The sequence below is a fragment of the Saimiri boliviensis genome, chromosome 10 (assembly GCF_048565385.1).
Source record: "Saimiri boliviensis isolate mSaiBol1 chromosome 10, mSaiBol1.pri, whole genome shotgun sequence".
In the NCBI taxonomy this organism is placed as follows: domain Eukaryota; kingdom Metazoa; phylum Chordata; class Mammalia; order Primates; family Cebidae; genus Saimiri; species Saimiri boliviensis.
The window spans coordinates 26866620-26889119 of NC_133458.1; the positions used below are offsets into that span (position 1 = coordinate 26866620).

A 22500-nucleotide genomic window follows, 5' to 3' on the forward strand; every position below is an offset into this window, starting at 1 on the left:
TTCTTAGTCTGACTAAGGACATGACTGGAAAAGAAGATGTATACCGAGGCCCAGCCATCAGGGCTCTCTGCAGAATCACTGATGTAAGTTCTGTTTCATTGAGTTATCAAATGGAACACTCTGCTTATCTGTGAGGGGCCATGTAGATTGAGTAGGATTTCCTAGTCTGACTTTGTGAATCTTCAGTATAAGAGAAACATGATCACCAGCAAGGCTTTTGTGGCTCCAGGCTTTCTTTTTTCTTCAGATTTTTTTTCCTTTCATTTATTTATGTTAGTCCATTTTCTCACTTTATTTGCCCTCTTGAACTGTTGTGGTGAGGGTACATTGCTTGCAGGAAACAAAAACCCATTCAAATTTATCTAAAAAGAAAAAGCTTTATTATAGGACACAAATCTCTCAGAATTTGAGGTAAAGCTTACAACTAGACCAGTGCAAGAAATTGGGCAGCTTTAAGAATTCAACAACAAATTTTTTTTTTCTTTTTTTGAGTCAAAGTCTTGCTCTTTTGCCCAGGCTGGAGTGCAGTGGTGCGATCTTGGCTCACTGCAACCTCCGCCTCCCGGGTTCAAGTGATTCTCCTGCCTCAGCCTTCTAAGTACTAGGATTACAGGCACCCACACCACACCCGGCTAATTTTTGTATTTTTAGTAGAGACGAGGTTTCACTATGTTGGCCAGGACATTTACTGTGGTGATCCATCATGTATGAGACACAGGCCCTCTCGTTCAAATATTTAAGAGAGAGAATCTGATTAGCTAGCAGGCCAGTAGTTTGTATCCACCTCTGTCTGAGTCAGGTGTTTAACGCTGATCCAGTTCATTGTATCTGGAGAGATGAGGTCATGTAGTATGTTAGGCTGTCTCTTTCTGAAAACTCTGAGAAGGAAGGGCAGGCCAGGCATTACCAAGCAAATTGAATAATAGCTGTATACTCATGCTTGGTTATATTTTAGGTGTATGTTTGTAACCTTCTCAAGTTTGAAAAGTTGAGCAGGACCACATTATACATCCAGTAAATCTGGATCTTTAAAGGAGTAATAGAAATGCCTTAATATTTTTTGCTGCACTGTTTTCTTGTGGTTGTTTTTATTTATTTTTAGCATTAAATTGGTAGCAGCGTGAGACTTGACCATGCTAGTGCTAGCAATAAAACTCTTTTTTTAATCTGGATATTGCTCTTAGTCTTTTTACCCATCTTTATCTGCTACCACCTCCCCAGCTCTTTTTCCCACTTAAAGTTAAAAAGAACTGTATTTCCAGAGGATTTCACATTGAGGCCTCACTGTAGTAGATACTACACATTTAATTATTTATATAGCTAAGATAATCAGAGATTACGTTTGATTTCTAGGACTCTCTGGGATCTGTGTGTAATATGTGCGCTTCACATAGAGGAATCTTCATAACTTCAAAAGCAGGCAAAGGGCTGTATTTCCAGAGGATTTCACGTTGAGGGCTCACTATAGTAGTATACTATACATTTAATTCTTTATATATCTAAGATAATCAGATATTACATTTGATTTCTAGGACTCTGGGATCTATGTGTAATATGTGCCCTTCACATAGAGGAATCTTCATAACTTCAAAAGCAGGCTCCATCTGCCTATAGGAATTTCTTTATAACATACCTGATCGGTTCAGCCTCTACTTGTGCATTTCTTCCAAACTGTGATTCTACATTTTGAGACAGTTTATTTCATCATTCAACAGTTATTCTTCTTTACATATAATCTTAAATATTCTTTCCTAAAGCTTCAACTTAGTTGTTTGGGTTCTACCCTTTGGGATATTATTACTAAATTTTCCTTTTAGTGCATTCTAAATATTTGCACAGAAACAAATACATGATTGGTTTTTGAAAATTATTTTGAAGCATTAATAGTAATTTTGCATAAAAATGTTTTTCCTCAACAATTTTTTCTTTTTGAATGTTATTAGGGAACAATGTTGCAAGCCATCGAAAGATACATGAAGCAGGCCATTGTGGATAAAGTTTCCAGTGTATCCAGTTCAGCACTGGTATCTTCCCTAGTAAGTGAGCAAGCAGCTTCCTAGTTCTTATGGATGGTACAGTTTCTAGTTGCAAAAACAAAGTATCACTATGATTCTCTCACAAATGAATGACAGTTAAAAATATGTATACACCTCTATTACTTTATCCAAGTTTGTTTTATCTAGAGAAGGGGTTCCCACCCCAAGGCTTCAGCCAGTCCTGTTCAGTGGCCTGTTAGGAACTGGGCTGCACAGCAGGAGGTGAGCGGCAGGCAAGCGAGCATTGATTACTGCCTGAGCTCTGCTCCCTATCAGATCAGCAGCGGCATTAGATTCTCATAGGAGTGCAAGCTCTATTGTGAGCTGTGCATGTGAGGGATCTAGGTTTGCCGAGGGATCTAGATTGCCCACTCTGTATGAGAATATAACTGATGCCTGATGATCTGAGGTGGAATGGTTTCATCCAAAAACTATCCCCCTGCCCTCTGTCAGTGGAAAAACCGTCTTCTATAAAACCAATCCCTGGTACTAAAAAGGTTGGAGATTGCTGATCTAGAGGATCATTGAAGAATTAAAAACACAAAATTGTCATATGTTTGAAAGGTTTTAGAAATTTGAAAGTTATGTTGTGCACATAATAAAAGAGGGGTAAGTGTGGGGTATAGGACAGGGAAGAAACCTAGGGCCCTTTTATTTAAAATCTTCTTTATGACCTGCCTTTATGACTTCTACTACTTGTCTCTTTGTCCTCTGCTTTTTCTGATGCCCTTTGTCTACATGTATCCTTCAGAGTTTCCTGCCCCACTTCTGAATTTCCTCCCAGGAAGTAGTCTTTTTTTTAGTAATTTTTTTCTTTCAGTTTTTCAACAGAACACAATGTATACATTAAAACCTATCACATTGCATTTGATTAATGTCAGTTACATATGTGTGAATGTGTAAGACATCTAAATCACAAGAGTTTCTGATTCTGGAAGATAATTGGTTGAGTTTCATAGCAGAGAATATACTAATACTCTTTTTCTTTCTTCCAGGGGAGTTTACTAGAAGTAAAGCTTGTCATGATAACGTTATCTAAGCACCATCCTCATCCTGTTCTTCCTCTTTGATTACTTCCTTTTACACACCTCTATATACTCACTTTTGTAAAGGGTATAGGAGAAAATTACTTACGATTTATCAGTTGCCCCAGCAATAGAGATACAAAATAGACTTATAAGAGCTACATAGTTTTCTTTCTCCTGGGAAATGTCTGTTAGTGATTTTCCAAGAAAACTCACTCATGTTTCTAAGTTTCTAGTGACCATGAATTATTTATTCTCATTTTTTTCCCTGTATTTAGCACATGATGAAGATAAGCTATGATGTGGTTAAGCGCTGGATCAATGAAGCCCAAGAAGCTGCATCAAGTGATAATATTATGGTCCAGGTACTGTCATGTAATCACATTAGCTTATGTTTCAGGATCAGCATTCTTTAAACCTGTATTTTAGGGGCAGTATATTGAGTCCCTAGATGAGCATTAACTAAAGGAAAATTAAGCAGCTACTAGTATGTATACGAAGTAAGAATCTCACTAATCATGATTACTGCCCCTCAAGTGTTTCATAGAAGCTAGATGACGCTTTGTAGGAATATTTAGGAAAGATTGTTAAATTCAGTAGTAGATTGAGATGATCATTGCAGTCTTTTAATTGAAAAATAATTTGTGTAAGAAGATAAATACTCAACTCCAAGTTCTGAGGTCTTGATTATAGACATTATAAAAATAATAAGGAGCAGCTTTTACTTAATGAAACTTTGAAACCCTTTTGTCAAAAAGAGCTTCTTTTGATATTTATTAGGTTATTCTTTATTAAGAGGAACAAGGTTAAATTCTTAGATGGAAATTTTATGTAAAGTATCTCATTTTATTTGAGAGGGTATTTATGCCCTCTTGATGTTTATAACTTCTACGATAGCATATTCAGTTATAGGAAACAGAGTAGTCGTTTTTCCTTTGGGAAGCACTGTTGTTCTCTTGACTCTGATCATGTGTTTTTATACAAAGCGTCAAGATAATGACACTCTTATAGCCTGCTTTAGGAAATTAATCCTCTAATTACTGAAGTGGCCACAGATGATGTAAAGCCACTCATAGAGACAGATACACCGGTAAAGCCTTGGGCCTGTAGGTGTGTGTACTGAGGATGCATGAGCCAGTGTTGAACCTGCTAGGACCATCTTCAGATTGTATGTCACCTCCTTTATACGTGTCCAGTCTGAATTTACAACTTCTAAATTAGAAACTATTATCCTTTTCGTCTTGCCTGTGTTTAGTTCAGTGTGAAAAAGATACTATATTTGTGTACATTTGACTTGGGTATTTAAAAAAAAAATCTTTAATGTAGTTCCATGTGATTCTATTTTTGTGTAAATATTTTGTCATCTTTCTAATCCATGTGGTACCTTCTTCTTCCTGTTCTTTAGTACCATGCATTGGGAGTCCTGTATCACCTGAGAAAGAATGATCGACTTGCTGTTTCCAAGATGTTGAATAAGTTTACTAAATCTGGTCTCAAGTCACAGTTCGCTTACTGCATGCTGATCCGAATTGCCAGTCGCTTACTGAAAGAAACTGAGGATGGGTAGGTGTATTCTCCTAAACTTGAGTTATTTTCTTTTTGCAAGTTAATATACCTTAGAGTTTGTTTCCTTCATGAATATTTTTTGGGCAGTGCTGACTTTACAGATGAATTCGATGTTTTTTAATTTAAAACAATTATAGAATTTCAAGTAACATATTTTTTGCCTTAATGTTTACTCTTGTATGTGTACTTTATTAATAGCACATTAACAGACTGATTGAACAAAAAATATGCATTGATCAGAAGAGATATAGATAATTAAATATGAAAGTTGGAAGGGACATTAAGAATTACTCCATCTATCCCTTTTATTTTTATAAAAGAGAAAGTTGAAGTACTATATTTAGTAATTTGCCCAAGATCATTCTGCAAGTCTGAGGCACATATGACTTACCAAGTATACTTTAGGAGCCTTTTGAAGGCTAGGAAAGAGCAGGAAAAGGATAGATCTTTTGAGGTGTATAATCTGGGGATGGATCTAGGGAGCAAAAAAGACCCTTCCCCAGCCTGAAAGGTTTACAGCTGAATTCCAAAACAAAGATTTCTTATGTGGCCTGGGAAACTGAGATGTCACACAGAAAAAGATCTCTAGAATCTGCCTCTACTACTAAAGCCCTACTGAAAGGGGAAGCCTGTTCTGTTTCTCAGATCATTTGTAAACAGCAGATAACTGAATCTAATTAAAGCTGCAGCAAAGTCCTGACCCAGATCAATTATTAGCTGCTAAAAATGAAAAAGGACCTGCACTTTTCTAATGATAAGTGTTATTTACATCAGTCTCTACTGCACCTTTACAAGCAGTGTCTAGCAAACAGTCAAAAAAGACAGAGGCAGGGACATGCAACCCATAAACGAGAAGAAGAAAAGCAGTCAGCAGAAGCCAACTTACAGATGACCCAAATATAGAAATCAGAAGGCAGTGACTTTTGTACAACTTTTGTAAAGTGAACACTAAAGCCATTTTGTAAAGTGAACTTTTGTAACTTTTGTAAGTTACATCTTTCCACTAAAGAGTAGAAAAGATGGACAAAATGTATAAATGGGTAAGGAATGTAATAGATACATAGAAACTAGAAAAAAAATCTTGAACCAAAAAATACAATGTCAAAAATTAAAAAATTATTTGAAGCACTTAATAGCAGGTTGGACACAGTGGGAAAAGAGTTAGAGAACTTGAAGATAAGTCAGTAGAAATTGTCCAAACTGAAGCATAGGGAGAAAAATAAGAAAATAAAAGAATAGAACATCAGAAACCTAGGGAATATATCAAAAAGTCTGATACTTGTATAACAAGTCTCAGAAGGAAAGGAAACAGAATGGAGCAGAAGTAAATCTTTGAAGAGGTGATGGATATATTAGTCTGTTTTTATGCTGCGGATAAAGAAATACCCAAGACTGGGCAATTTACAAAAGAATGAGGTTTAATGCACTTACTGTTCCATGTGGTTGGGTAAGCCTTACAATCATGGCGGAAGGCAAGCAGGAGCAAATCATCTCTTACATGCATGGCAGCAGGCAAAGAGAGACAGAGCTTGTGCAGGGAAACTCCAATTTTTAAAACCATCAGATCTCTTGAGACTTATTCACTGTCATGAGAACAGCATGGGAAAGACTTGCCCCTATGATTCAGTTACCTCCCACTGGGTCCCTCCCATAACACATGGAAATTCAAGATGATATTTGGGTGGGGAAACAGCCAAACCATATCAGTGGACGAGAATTTTCCAAAGTGAATGAAAGGGGCCAGATGTGGTGGCTCATGGCTGTAATCCTAGCACTTTGGGAGGCTGAGGCAGGTGGATCACTTGAGCTCAGGAGTTCGAGACCAGCCTGGGCAACATGGCGAAATCCCATCTCTACCAGAAAAAAATACAAAAATTAGCCAGACATGGTGGTGCAGGCCTGTGGCCCCAGCTACTTGGGAGGCTGAGGTGGGAGGATCGGTTGAGCATGAGAGGGTGGGAGGCAGAGGTTACAGTGAGCTGAGATGTCACCACTGCACTCCAGCCTGGGTGACAGAGTGAGACCCCTCATCTCAAAAAACAGTAACAACAAACCTAAAATGAATCCAAGATGGTCAGTGACACTCAAGTAGGACAAATAAAGCCATATGTAATCATAACCTCGTCATACATATCACAAATAAAAAGTTGAAAACCAAAAGAAAAAGAATGAAAGAAAAGCTTGAAAGTCGCCTTTTTTTTTTTTTTTTCTTTTTAAACAGCCTGTTAGATTCATTAGATTCAGGGAGACAAAAATAAGAATGGTTGATTTCTCATTAGAAAAATGGATGCCAGAGGAAAATGGACATCTCAAAATTGTTGAAACAAATAACTGTCAATCTAGAGTTCTATACTTTAAAAATATCCTTCCAAATGAAGGTGAAATTAAGACATTTTCAAGCAGGAAAAAACAAAAACCAAAACCTGAAAGGATTGGTGTCCAGTGTACCTGCATCATAAAGATGCTAAAAGAAGTTTTTCCAGCTAAAAAGAAATAATAGGTGAATGCCTGGATCTTCAGCAGGAATGAAGAACAACAAAAAGGGTAAATATGTAGGTAAATTAGAAGGTAAATGTGTAGGTAAATTATAAATGTATACAATTTTTACTGAAACCAGCAGCGTATTGTGGGGCGTATATATATATGTAGAAGTGAGATATATGAAAATAGTAGTATAAAGGGCATGAGGGAGAAAAACAGACATTTGTAAAGTTTTTATATCATTCATGAAGTAGTTTGTTATTTGATGATACACTGTGATAAGGAAGAATATTATAATCTCTTGAGGATGAATATTATAATCAATAAAAAAACTTTATAAAACATATAGATCTTAAATGTCAACAGAGAAGATAAAATGGAATATTTAAAAATATTCAGTTGAGCTTCCTCCTTCCAGTAATGGTGTAGTTTGGCCAGCTTAATCCTCCTGCAAATAATGATTGTCATTAGTACAAAGATATCCCTCCCCTAAATGAAGAAAACCCGTAACAATTTGAAAATACTGGGGAGTGGTGAAAAGCAAGCAAAAACGGGAGAGAAGCAGTTGATGCCTGAAAGACAAAAGCTATACTGGGTGAAATTTGCGTGTTTTTGGCTATTCTCTTGAGGGCATTCTACAATTCCTCAGTGTAGGATGACAGAAAGCTACAGTTTTTCCTGGACAGAGCGGTCAGAATACTTTGAGGTTGGGAGAGTAACTGAAAACTTAGTGGGTATCCTAGAAAGGAGGGAACTGTAAAAGGAATGAGTCTCAAAATCAGTTTTAAACTCTGCAAAAATCACTGACTAGTCACTGAACTATGTACATACAAGAGAATAGGAAACCTGCCAAAAGCAGTAGTTGTAAGATTAAGATGAAAAAACTGAGTGGAGAATTCAGCTGCAACTCACTATGGAGGAAATAAAGTTTGGAGTTTGATCCCAGCCAAACTCCCTAAGTTCTAGAGTCTTTACGATATATCATTATAATGTTTAATAGATTGTAAAAATTACCAGAAATACAAAGGATTTGAAAAATGTGACTAGTGGCCAAGAGAAAAAGCAATCAATAGAAACGGACACTGTATGATCCAGACATTGAAATTAGCAAACAAAAACTTTGAATCATCTATTATAAATTTGTCCTTGACTTTATTTATTTATTTATTTATTTATTATTTAAGACAGAGTCTCTCACTCTGTTGCAGAGCCTGGAGTGCAGTGATATGATCTTGGCTCACTGCAACCTCTGCCTTCCAGGTTCAAGTGATCCTCTCACCTCAGCCTACCAAGTAGCTGGGACTACAGGCATGCACTACCACACCTGGCTAATTTTTTTACTTTCTGTAGAGATGGGGTTTTGCCATTTTGCTCAAGCTGGTCTCAAACTCCTGAGCTCAAGAAATCTACCCACCTCAGCCTTGCAAAGTGCTGGTATGATAGGTGTGCACCGCCACACCCAGCCTTGTCCATGACTTTAATGGAAAATAGTTATCATGAATGAACAGGGGAAATGGAAACTGCAAAAAGAGCTAAGTTGAAATTCTAGAACTTAAAAGTACTGTGTCAGGATTCAACCAGAAAAGCAGAACCTGGAGGATATAAGTATGTAGAGATTCGCTTATTTATTATGTAATTTGGGGGCCGACTAAGCAAATGTAAAATTCAAAGGACAGGCTGTCAGGAAGGAAGATTGCAGGCAGGCTAGAACTCAGGGGCACAGGCCAAAGTTGCTCTCTATAGGTGAAGTTTGTAATTTCACATTTTACTATAAACAGCAAGATGAAACTGGGTCACAGCTTCATTTTTGGAATTCTCAAGTGAATAATCCAACTTCATCATTTATAAGCTCTGCTTCACAAATAACTACAGGGCACAAATTCCCTAAACTTTCTGCCAGTATGTAATAACAAAGATCTACCTTACTCAAGTTTATATTAACATGTTCTTACTTCCTTCTGAGCCCTCACTACAGCATCTTTTAAGTCCAGATGTCTATAGGCGGTTCATAAGCCCTGACCAGATTTCTTTCTTTTCTTCTTGTTTTTTTTTTGGTTGTCGTTGTTTTTTTGTTTTTTTTTTTTTTTGAGATACAGTCTTGCTCTGCTGCCCAGGCTGAAGTGGTGTAGTGGCATAATCTCAGCTCACTACAACCTCCACCTCCTGGGTGCAAGCCATTCTTATGCCTCAGTCTCCTGAGAAGCTGGGACTATAGGCATCCCAGCACTTTGGGAGGCTGAGGTGGGTGGATTGCTTAAGATCAGATTTCTTACCAGTCTGTTCAAAACTAGGCGTCATCTATCACATTCTGCAAAATTCTTCCAGCTTCCACTCAGTGCCTGATTCCAATCAGTTCTATGATTTGAGATATTTGTTGCAGTAACACTTTACTTACAGGTACCAAAATTTGTTAGTTTTTTTATTGCTGCCATAACAAATTACCCTTAAATGTAATGGCTTATAACAGGATCCATTTATTATCTCATAGATCTATAGATTAGAAGTCTGACATGGGCATCATGGGACTAAAGTTTGAGATGTTGGTAGGGTGCTGTTGCTTACTGGTGGCTTTGGGGAAGAATCCACTTCCAATCTCATTTAAGTTGTTGGTCAGATTCATTTCCTTGAGACTGTAGGTTGTTGGTCTGTGTTCCTTGCTGGCTTTCAGCTGGAGGTTAGTCTGTGCCTCTAGAGGTTGCCTGTATTCCTTCTCATGCTTTCAATGAGCAACTAAAGGCCCCTCTTGAGCCCTTGCATGTTGATTCATACATGTCCGATCCAGCAGTGGTAATTTGAACTGCACTTTGAATCTCTCTGACTTGCCCTTCTGCCATATTTCTTCTGCTTCCTCTTTTAGCACATCTGTTTTAAAGTGCTCATGTGATTAGATTGCACCTACCTGGATAATGTAGGTGACAATCTTAATTGTATCTGCAAAGTTCCTTTGCCATGTTGTAATGTAACATATTCATCAGTTCTAGGAATGAAGACATGGACGTCTTTGGGGAGCCATTCTGCTCCAACAAGTATAATAACTGAATCGGATAATTTGCTGAATGGATTTAACAGCAGATTAGAAATGGCTGATGAGAGAGTCAAAGAGAGTTAGTGAATTTGAAGATAGAACAATAGAAAGTAATTTGAAGAACAGGGAGAAAACAGATTAAAGAAAATAAAAAGCATCAGAGAACTGTAGAATAAGATCAAGTGGTTTAACACATATGTAACTGGAATCTAGAAGCAAAGGTGACAGAATGGAGCAAAAAAGATATGAAGAAATAATGACCAAATATTTCCCAGTAGGGGTTTATTCTAGAAGTATAAGGTTGATCTAACAGTAAAAGATAGCATAATATACTTCATTTTAAAGATATAGGAAGAGAGTCTTAATGTCTTAATGGATACAAAAAAAAGCAATTGATAAAATTTAATGGTAATTCACAATTGAAATCTTTGCAAACCAGGGCTGGAAGAGAACATGATTGTTCTGACAGGAGTACCAACAAACTCCACTAAACTTTATACTTATTGGTAGACTATTAAAAGCTTTCCCCTTGAGTCTGTGAATGAGAGAAATAAGGATGCCTGCCATTTTATTTTTTAAGTAGTATTTTGCTAGAAGTCCTACTTTGTGCAATAAGTGAAGAAAATAAAATATCTAAAAATTTGAAAGGCAGATATAACACTATCTCTGTTTGCAGACAACATGGCTGTATATATAGCAACTGTGAAATAACCTGTACATTATCTACTAGAATTCATATGTAAATTTACCAGTGTTGCTGGATAGAGGGTCAGTATCCAAAATTAGTTTTATTTTTTATTCAAGCAACCAATCAAAAAGATAAACTTTTGAGAAGACGGCACAATTTATAATTATATTGAATCAAATCCTTGGGTATGTGTCTACCAAATTTGTGTGTCTTTACACAGAAAATTATGCAGTATTATTTAAAGTATAACCTAAATTAATAGAGGTATACACCATGTTTTTAGACTGAAATGTTCAGTATTGTAAAGGTACATCTTCTTAAATTGACCTGTGGATTCCACAAACCCCTAATTACAGCCCCAATTGGCTTCTTATAAATAACCAAACAGAAATTTGTACATTGTGTGTTAAAAGACATGCAGTTGCTCCTTGAACAACATGGGTTTGAACTGCTTGAGTCCACTTACACATGGATTTTCTTCCACCTCTGCTACTCCTGAGACAGCAAGACCTCCTCTTCCACCCCAGTCTACTCAATGTAGGATGATGAGAATGAAGACCTTTATGATGATCCACTGTCACTTAATGAATAGTTAATATAGTTTCTCTTCCTTATGATTTTTAAAATATTTTCTTTTCTCTAGCTTATTTTATTGTAACAATATAATACATATTACATGCGACATAAAACATGGTAATCAACTATTTTTGTTATCAGCAAGTTGATCAATAGTAGATTATTAGTAGTGATGTTTTGGGGAAGTCAAAAGTTATATGTGGATTTGCAACTGCATGGGGGTTTGCACTGTTAACCCCATGTTTTTCAAGGATTAACTGTACAAGATGCCTATAGTAATATTTTTCATAATTACCACACACAAAAAATTTTTTTTTGAGACTGAGTTTTGCTCTTGTTGCTCAGGCCAGAGTGCAATGGCACTGTCTCAGCTCACTGCAACCTCTGCCTTCCGGGTTCAAGGGATTCTCCTGCCTCATCTTCCCCAATAACTGGGATAAAAGGCACACCCCCCCACATTTGGCTAATTTTTTTGTATTTTTAATAAAGATGGGGTTTTTGCCATGTTAGCCAGGCTGGTCTTGAACTCCTGACCTGAAATGATCTACCCGCCTCAGCTTCCCAAAGTGCTGGGATGACAGGCATGAGCCACTGTACCTGAATTGCCACAAAATGGAAGTAGTCCAAATGTCCATCAGTGTGCTAGAATAAAAAAATAAATTGTGGTATATTCGTATAGTCAAATATTATACATAATGAAAATGAACAATTACTGTTAAAGGCAATCACATAAATCTCACCGAGAAGTTATACACAAAAGGATATATTTTATATAGTTCAATTTATGCTAATTTTAGACTTAACATAGGCAAAACTAACCTATGGTATTGAAAGTTAGTATAGTGATTATCTCTGAGGTAGGATCACGTTAATTTTATAGTAATTCACTTATGATTTTCATACTGTCATATCTAACACCAGATTAAAAGGATAGTAAATATTGATTTTCCCATATAATTTTTGCAGGTCAGGGGTTTGAGAGTGTCTTAGCTGGATTGTTCTTATTTTGGGTATAAAAGTTGATAATTCTGAATTCATGTTTAAAAAAAATTTTTTTTTAAATTTGTAACAAGCTCTAAAATTCCAGAGGATAATAAGTAATGATGTAGAAGGTGATATTAGTTTATGACCATACCACCCTAAACAAGCCTGATCTCATCTAATCTTGGGAGGCCCAGCAAGGTTGGACCTGGTTAGTACTTAGATGCAAGACTGTCTGGTAATACTGGATGCTATAGGCTTTAAAAAAAAAAAAAAAGGCAGGGTGGTGGTTGGCCGGCCAGGGTGGTTCATGCCTGTAATCCCAGCACTTTGGGAGGCCAAGGCAGGAGGATCACTTGAGGTCAGGAGTTCGAGACCAGCCTAGCCAACATGATGAAACTCCCGTCTCTACCAAAAATATAAAAAATAGCTGGCATGGTGGTGCATGCCTGTAATCCCAGCCACTCAGGAGACTGAGCAGGGGAATCGCTTGAACCCAGGAGGCAGAGGTAATAATGAGCTGAGATTGTGCCACTGCACTCCAGCCTGGGCAACAAAGCAAGACTCTGTCTCAAAAAAAGAAAAAGGAAGGTGGTATTAGGTGGAAGTAAAATTACGCTATGTGTGTGTGTGCCATCATCTTGTTTGGGAGGAAAATATGGTAATAATATAAAACTTTATTGTAATATTAATTATAAATATAACTAATATAATATTTAATTATATGAAGACCACAAATTGAATGTAAAACTCTCAAAATGTTAAAGGAAAATGGAGGGAGGAAAAGTTGCTTGAAAATTGATAAGGAAGAAAATGAGTGAGGTCAAGCCTTCAAATAGACAACAAAAAATACATCGGGTACAAGTAAGTGTAACTGTATGTGTTATCTCTTGCTGTGTGGTATACTGGACCCAAATTTAGCAGCTTATAAGGAATACTTATATCCCCTAGTTGCTATGGTCAGGGATCTGAGAGAATTTGTCCAGTTTTGGTTCAAGTTTCTTCCTTCATGAGTTTATAATCAAGTTGTTGGCCAAGGCTGCAATTGTCTGGGCCTGGAAGATCCACTTAGAATTTTACTCATACAGTTGTTGACAAGCCTCGGTTTCTCCCTGGCTGTTGGCCAGATACTTTCACTTCTCACTTTGAGAGCCTTTCTATGGGCTGCCTGAATGTTCTCACAGCGTGGCAGCTGGCTTCTCCCAAAGCAAGTAAATTGAGAGAGTGAGTGAGCCTGATATGGAAGTTGCAGGGTTTTATAACCTAATCTCAAAAGTGACAGGCCATCATCACCTCTCATGTATTCCTTTGGTCACACAGATGAACTCTGGTATGGTTAATGTCTACACAAAGATGTAGAATTTTAGGATATGTTGGGGGGGTCATCTTGGAGAACACAAAATATAACATTTATCACAATGAATATAAGTGAATTTATGTATTAAAAGAGTCTCAGATTGGGTAAACAAAATGAAACAAGAGACCTATTATGCCTTTATAAAAGACTCTTGTAAACAAAATGACAAGAAACAATCAAAATAATATATAAAATATATATACTAGCTACACATTCACACACATAAAAAATGCCATGTAACAATATTAATATAAGCCAGAATAGGAATCAGTGTATAGAGCACTAAAAATGACAAAATGGGCCAGGCATGGTGGCTCACACCTGTAATCCTAGCACATTAGGAGGCCGAGGTGAGTGGACTGCCTAAGCTCAGGAGTTCAAGACCAGCCTGGGCAGCAGGGCAAAACCCTGTCTCTACTAAAAATGCAAAAAATTAGCTGGGCATGGTGGCGTGTGCCTGTAGTCCTAGCTACTCAGGAGGCTGAGGCACAAAAATCTCTTGAGGCCAGGCGTGGTGGCTCATGCCTGTAATCCCAGCACTTTGGGAGGCCGAGGCAGGCGGATCACAAGGTCAAGAGATCGAGACCAACCTGGCCAACATAGTGAAACCCCGTCTCTACTAAAAATATAAAAATTAGCTGGGCATGGTGGCGCATGTCTGTAGTCCCAGCTACTCTGGAGGCTGAGGCAGGAGAATTGCTTGAACCCGGGAGGTGGAGGTTGCAGTGAGCCGAGATTGCGCCACTGTACTCAAGCCTGGCACCTGGTGACAGAGCAAGACTCTGTCTCAAAAAAAAAAAAAAAAAAAAAAAAATCTCTTGAACCTGGGAGGGAAAGGTTGCAGCGAGCCGAGATTGCACCACAACACTCCAGCCTGCATGACAGAGACTGTCTCAAAATAAATAAATAAATAAAAATTACAAAATGGAATTTTGTATTTTGACAAAAGTAATGGTCCAAAAACAAAATAATAGGAATGAATTTGTATATACTTAATATTAACAACATATAGTTTCAAAATATCAAAGCAAAATCTTAATACAGGAAACTAAGTCCTCTTGATCTTTTCATGGAGACTTTAACACAACTATTTCAAAAACAGAGAAATCAAGTATAAAAATGTAAGACTGGGCCAGGCACGGTGGCTCACGCCTGTAATCCCAGCACTTTGGGAGGCCGAGGTGGTTGGAGTTTGAGACCAGCCTGGCCAATGTGGCAAAACCTCGTCTCTACTAAAAAAAATACAAAAATTAGCTGGGCATGGTGGCAGGTGCCTGTAATCCCAGCTACTTGGGAGGCAGAGGCAGGAGAATTGCTTGAACCCAGGAGGCTGAAGTTGTAGTGAGCTGAGATCACGTCACTGCACTCCAGCCTGGGCGATGGAGCAAGACTCCATCTCAAAAAAAAAAAAAAAAGTAAGACTGTAACTGATTTGTATGTTACTGATTAAAAAATTGACCTCCTATTTAGAACCCTGTATCTAAGAGAGAATATGCAGTATTCTTTCTAAAATTTTAAATTGAAAACTCCATAGAAAAATGGATAAAACATAATAGTTACATGTACATTATATATGCTTGCTGTGGAGCACCCTTATAATGACCACATGCATTAGGAAGTAGCACATTTCTTTGTACCCCAGAAATGCTTTATGTATCCTCTTTGATTGTGATGATTTACCCCCGGAGCAAATTACTATCCTAATTTCATGTCAAATTTACCCTGGGTATGCATCTCTAAACAGTAAAGTTTAGTTTTGTCTCATTTTGAACATTATATCAATAGAATCATGTTCTGTTTTGTGTCTTTTTTCTTTTTCTAGTGAAAGTACAGAGATTTACTGCAAAGAGAAATGTATACACTCAAGAAAGGGGAGTGCATGCATACTCAAGAAAGAATTGCATACAAGGGGGTTTGGGGCTGCTACTTTTATGGGTTGCTTTAAAGGGGTAGAATATTCATGAAAATTTCTAGGAAAAGGTAGAGGTGTCTCTGAACTGTAGTGCTACCCAATCATACCAAATGTGGGTGTTCTTGGAACTGTCATGGTGCCAATGGGTGTGTGACTTAGTATGTTAATGAGCATATAATGAGGTCCTAGGTGAAACCTAGGTCAAATCCAGTGCCATATTGGGTCTGGGAGATCTTAGCCAGCTTGGTTCACACACAGTTTCTCAGGGACTTATTAGCCCATAGCCTCTCGTCCTGTGAAACCGCTGGCTGAAATTTTCTATACTCAGGCAACCACCTAGTATTATTCCTGTCTCATTTTATCTCTCTTAGGGCCTCAGGGACTTCCATCCCTTATTCTTAAGGGTTGATGAGGGAGGAGGTCAGTTTTCTGCATGTACCTCCTGCCAATTTAGGGGCGTTGGCCCTGCCTGGCTGCCTGCTCTAAGGGTCCCAAGGGTGGGTCATCAGAAGAGTCTGAATCTGAGTCAGGAATTGCTTGGAATCCTTGCATGACCATCATTTTGACGTGAAATTGTTGAAGACATAAACTTTATAAGGAGGTTAAACAAGCAAGGAGTAAACAGCAGCAATAAGAGGATAGATGAGATAGCCACTAGACGTCCTAGGAAAGGTAGGAACCATGTCCCACTAGGTAGGTATCCTTTGACGAGGTCCCAGATGGCTTGAGTGGTAGAGTTATTGAAATTTTTTAGATGGATAGCCTGTTGGTAAATCTTTTGAAGTTGTAGTTCGGCTATTACTGAATTGTTAACGTAAGAACAGAAGATGGGGTTTATTATAGTGCAAGCCCCTCCAAGCATTTCATGCTCTGGCCTGGTTAGGGCCTCATACAGTGGCTTAGTAATGAGCTGAAACCCTGGGATCCAAATCATGCCATACCTAGGAAAGTTATGGTTGCTTCTTCATTTGTGAAGATCTCATCTTTAAAAGATAGCCTCCTTTTGTTTGACAGACGAGATCTGGTTTCCTGGGCTTAGGATATATCCCAGATATTTTATTTCCTTTTTAAAAATCTGGGCCTTAGACGGAGAGACCTGATGTCTTCTTTTTCCCAGGAAGTTTAGGACTTGAATGGCATTCTTATGTGAGTTCTCTTTAGTGGAACTACGTACAAGGGTGTCATCCACATATTGGAGTATGGCTCCCCTTTCTAGCTCTAGCTCCCTTAATTCTCATGCCAAGGCAATGCCAAACAAGTAAGGGCTATCCCTAAAGCTCTGAGGCAGTACTGTGTAGGTGTGCTGCTGGGTAATAATGGTTTCAGGATTAGTCGACTCAAAAGCAAACAAATATTGAGTGTCAGTGTGCAGAGGGATACACACACACACACACACAAAAGCACCCCTGAGATCTTATATGTACCATGAACCAGCCCTTGCTCTAATGTTGCAGCTTCCTACACTAGAAGCCGCAACCATTACCTATAGGTTTGCTGTTAGCGCTGTTTAGTCCATGGGTGAAGAATCCCCCTGGGTTACCCTGAGGTTGTAGGCCACTGCTTATAGCCACTGCTGTCATTTGGGTCTGCTGTCTGTCCCAGTGTTTGCCATGTTGGATCCTTTCAGCCTCTTTAGCCCTGTCCCTATTATTGAATACCCTAAAAGCCACATCAAACATTAGATTAATAGGCATTTGATATCCCAAAGCCAGTTTCTGTAATTTCCTCCTGATGTCAGGTACTGAGTAACTAATAAAGTATGTCCCTAGAAAAATTTGGCCAGCATCAGTGCTGGGATCAATGTTAGTTTATTTTTTTAACGACCTTCATAAGGCACCCCTGGAATAGAGCAGGATTTTCATCTTTTCTTTATTTCCCTGATTTATCATAGCTCACAAGCTTAGTGGTACATTTTTTTTCATTCCTTCCACTAAACAAGACCATGTGACTTTTTTTTTTTCTTAGATAAGCCTGGCCCTGTTGATAGTTCCAATTGGGGCCACTGTTAGGCACAGACATGGCCTCCATAGTATATTGTTCGGGGTCCCCAATCGACAAGTTGTCAGCCTAAGCCTCCGCCTGTGCACAGATACACTGCTTTTCCTCAGGGGTATAACACGTGGACAAGATAATATGAATACGTCCCCAAGTTAACTCAAATGAGAGTGAGACAGCCCAAAACTCCTCCATAAATTTAGTTAGGTCCTCTGAAAATTGACCCAACCTCTGTCTGCAGTAGGCTAGATCAGACATCACAAAAGGTATACGCACCCAGATAGTCCCAGCATCCGTCCCTACTGGCCACCTCCCCAAGTGGGCATAACTTAGAATGGTCGAGAAAGTAGGAAATGCTACTGTGGGCAACCCCAGCAGGATTCTGCTGCTTCTGTAGAGAAGGGTATGAAGGTTGGTAAGACTAGCAGGACTAGCAGGAGTCTGGGGTTGCATTTCCCAAAAGTTGATCATGCAGGGTCTCTGGTGTCCCATTTGGTTCCCCTAAAGGGGTGTGAGCGTAACAAAGGCAGCAATTTCTGGGAAGGTCAAGGTTCTGTTAAATAGCCACGAAGGCTTGTGTTAATACATAGGCTGTTTGAGTCCACTCCTTCTGATGTTTCCAAAAAAGATCTAATTGCAAGATGGTATTATAATTTAGGGTCCTGTTCTCTGGCTATTGCACCCCATTTTCTAAAAGAGAGTTACCTGTAGCTTTGACTTCTCCTGGGAATGACCTGAAAGGTAAAAGAAATAACAGTGTATTTCCCTTACAGAGGGACTAGTTCCAGCATTTACAAAATGCCAGGTGAATGAGCTGGTGGTTCTAATGTGGCCGATGATGCTCTGGGTTAGGTGACCATAAAGATGATACTGGTGGGCTGTGGGAGAGTCCCCAAATGCTGATGGAATCTCAGCCCCAGCCAGCATCTCGGATCTTGACACCAGCTTTATGGCTATGCCAGGAAGACAGTCGTCCCTGTTCCCTTGGCTGGCTACCTTGGTGTCCAGGTGTCCCTGGAGCCCTAGTGTTGTTCCCCAGGCATCCATGGCACCTGGGACTTTGCTTCCAAGGTTGAGTAGGATGTGTGTGGACATAATTTGAAAGCAGCAAGCCTGCTGGAATCCATGTGAATATTTATTACCAAGTAAAACTTGGGAGTATAGATAATTCAGCATGGCCAATTAATAGCAACCTTGAAGGACCCCCTTAAGAACAATAGGCCTGGCTTTGGCATTCCAGCGGGCCTCTTGTGCTGTGTCCAGCATTCGCTAAACTTTTGTATCAAGTATGAAGAAGAAGTGTGAGAAGAGAAAATTGCAAAAGCAGGATTTAAAGAAAGATGGGAAAGGGAAAACACTTCTCAACCAAGGTCAGTGTTTTGGCACAGCTGGTCCCTTGGAAGAACGGAAGACCTTTCCTAGGAAAAAGTCATAATGGTCCATGGCAGCTGTCTAGCCACTCCACAGTATGGGATTTTACTCTACTAACCCTCATTAGTCTCTTGTCCAGGAGGACTGAGGCCCCTCCGTGTTCAGATCAAAGCCTTTCCACCTCCGCTTGTCACTGTCAGGGTGAACTGGGTTTTCCAGATGGAGGGAGCAGAGGTGCTATGGCTGAGGGGAGTCAGGCTGTAGGAACAAGGAAGAAAGTAGCAGTAACTCCAGAGAATGCAAAGACTCCAATTAAGGCCCCAGTGGGACTTACCAAATGCTGGTGGTTATAATTTGGTTGACAGTGCTCTGGGCTGGATGGCCATAAAGATGATACTGGTGGGCTGGAGGGGGATCCCCAAATGCCAATAGGATCTCAGCCCCAGCTGGTGTCCAGATTGACACCATCATGAGAAGGAATTCAAGGATGAGTCAGAAAATAGTGAAAGTACCGAGATTTTATTACAAAGCAAAAAGTGCACACTGAAGAAAAGGGAGTGTGAGTGCCCTCAAGAGTCGCATCTTCTTTTGTTCATTTATTATTTTCTTGTAAGATTTCACACTTGTTTTTGCTTATAGCTCTTGTTCACTTAAATTCTATTTTGTATTTCCTTGATAATTTCCCAGCTTGTAGCTTTTGAGAAATAACTCATAAACCATAAAACCCACCTTTTAAAAGTATATGGTTAATTTTTAGTATATTCACAAAGCTATGTAACCACCACCTCTAATTCCAGACCATTTTCATCACCTCAAAAAGAAAACTCCCAACCCATTAACAGTCACTCTGCATTCTCCTTTTCCCCCTCCCTCTGGAAAATACATATTCATTTTTTGTCTCTGGATTTGCCTACTCTGAACATCTCATATAAATGGAATCACACAATATGTGGCCTTTTATTTCTGGCTTCTTTCACCTAGTATAATGTTTTCAAGGTTCATTTATATTGTAGAAATATCAGTACTTCCTTCTTTTTATGGCTGAAAAATATGACATTGTAGAAATATACATTTTATTTATCCATTCATCTGTTGATGGACAAATGGCTTGTATCCATTTTTGGCTCTGAATGAATAATGCTGTTATAAATGGTCATGTGTAATTTTTTATGTGAGCATACATTTCAGGTTTTTTTGGTATATACCTAGGAGTAGAACTGCTAGGTCATAATATAACTCTGTGTTTAGCTTTTTGAGGGACTGCCAAACTCTTTTCCAAGTGAGCTGGACCATTTTACGTCTCTATCAGTAGTGTATGAGAGTCCGGTGTCTCCACATCCTCACCAACACTTGTCATTGTCTCTTTTTTATTATACCACCCTAGAAGGTGCAAAGAGGTTGTGTGAATCTAATCGTAGTTTTGATTTGCATTTCCCTAGTGATCAATAAAGTTGAACGTCTTTTCATGTGTTTATTGCCAATCTGCATATCTTCTTTGGAGAGATGCCTGTTTAAAATCTTTGCCCATTTAAAACATTAGGTTGTCTTTTATTGTTGAACTGTAGTAGTTATTTGTACATGTTAGATACTAGATCCTTATCAGATATATAATTTACAAATGTTTCCTCCAGTTCTTTGTGTTATCTTTTACTTTCTTGATAGTGTTCTTTCAAACACAGAAGTTTACATTTTGATAAAGTCTGATTTATCTATGTTTTGTTTGCTTGTGCTTTTGGTATTATACCTAAGAAACCATTGCCTAATTCGAGGTCACAAAGATTTACACCTGTTTTCTTCTTTTTTTTTTTTTTTTTGAGACGGAGTTTTGCTCTTGTTACCCAGGCTGGAGTGCAATGGCGCCATCTCGGCTCACCTCTACCTCCGCCTCCTGGGTTCAGGCAATTCTCCTGCCTCAGCCTCCCGAGTAGCTGGGATTACAGGCACACGCCAGCCACCATGCCCAGCTAATTTTTTGTATTTTTAATAGAGCCGGGGTTTCACCATGTTGACCAGGATGGTCTCAATCTCTTGACCTCGTGATCCGCCTGCCTCGGCCTCCCAAAGTGCTGGGATTACAAGCTTGAGCCACCACGCCCGGCAAACACCTGTTTTCTTCTAAGAGTTTTATAGTTTTACCTTTTCTTACATTTGGGTCTTTGATCCATTTTGAGATCATTTTTGTGTATGCTGTGGGATAGGGGTTCAACTTTTTCCATATGACTATCCAGTTGTCTCAGTACCATTTCATGAAAAATGATTTGTTCTCCGTTGAATTGTTTTTGTGTCCTTGTCAAATAATTGTGATTTTAATTTGTAATTTTCTTATTACAAATGAGTTTGACAACTTTTTTCTATGTTTACTGTCCATTTGGATATTCTTTCTATTGAAATACCTGTTTGAGTTTTACCCAGTTTTTAATTTGGTTTTCTGCTTTGACCCATTGATTTTCTAGGAGTTCTTTATATCTTCTAAATGTGAGTCCTTTGTTGATTGTGTGTGTTGCAAATAGCTTTTCCCATACTCTAGCTTGTCTCTTCCCTTTCTTGGTGTCTTTTGATGAACAGAACTTCTTAAGTGTAAGGTAGTCACATTTATCAGCCTTTTACTTCAGAAATAATGTGTTTAGTGTCTTGGTCAAGAAACATTTTCTTACCTTAAGTTCATAAATATATCCTCTGTACTATTTTCCATAAGCATTACAGCTTCACCTTTCATATTATAGGTTTATAATCTACCTGCAATTGTTTCATTTTGTTTTTCTTTTATGGATATGGTATAAGGTTGCAATTTAATTTCTTTCTTTTCCATATGAGTATCTAATCACATCAGCACCATTTGTTGAAATATGTGTCTATACCTACTACTGTACAATATTAGCTTTGTTATAAATCAGGTGTCTTTATATGCATTGGTCTATTTCTGGACTCATATTCACCACTGCTTTTTATTTCTGTTTATGTGTCAGTAACACTCTGCCTTATTATTATAGCTTTCTTTATATTATTGTAGAAGTATGCTAGAGAAAATCTTCCTCCCTTGCTTTCCTGTTAAGAGTATTTTCCAGCTCTTGTTTTACGTCATTACTTCTCTGTGTATATTTGTATAATTTCATCAAAGATTGCTTAGCCTTCTCTTCACTGGAATTTGCCTCTTCCTAGGAGATTCTCACCAAGGCCATTAATAATAACCAAGGAGTTCCAACCTGGCTAGTCTTATTTTCCAGATATTTTATTCATTGGGACTTCAGGGCTATTTTCCATTCGCAATTAGTGATTAGCCATCCCGATGACTGGGCATGTTGCCAAAATGCCAAAATGAATCTTTCACCTCTGGTCCTTTGCTTTACTTCCAGAAAACTGTAGTAGAAACCTGACCTGATGTCCAGCTTTCTGTGACAGTTCTTATATAATTAAGCACAAATAGCCAAGCAGAATTCATACAAAGCCTACTGGAGTAACATTCATTGGGGAAAACTCATAGAGCCTA

General features: G+C 38.5%; 1 protein-coding gene across 1 annotated transcript in view; it reads left to right on the plus strand.

Moving 5' to 3' along the window:
- Positions 1-22500, plus strand: part of COPG2 (COPI coat complex subunit gamma 2) — a 140702-nt gene that overhangs the window by 47756 nt on the left and 70446 nt on the right. Inside the window, exons 6-9 of the mRNA XM_003920989.4 lie at positions 8-83; positions 1944-2036; positions 3340-3426; positions 4467-4624. Coding sequence (XP_003921038.1) covers positions 8-83; positions 1944-2036; positions 3340-3426; positions 4467-4624 — 414 coding nt within the window. The remainder of the gene's footprint in view (positions 1-7; positions 84-1943; positions 2037-3339; positions 3427-4466; positions 4625-22500) is intronic.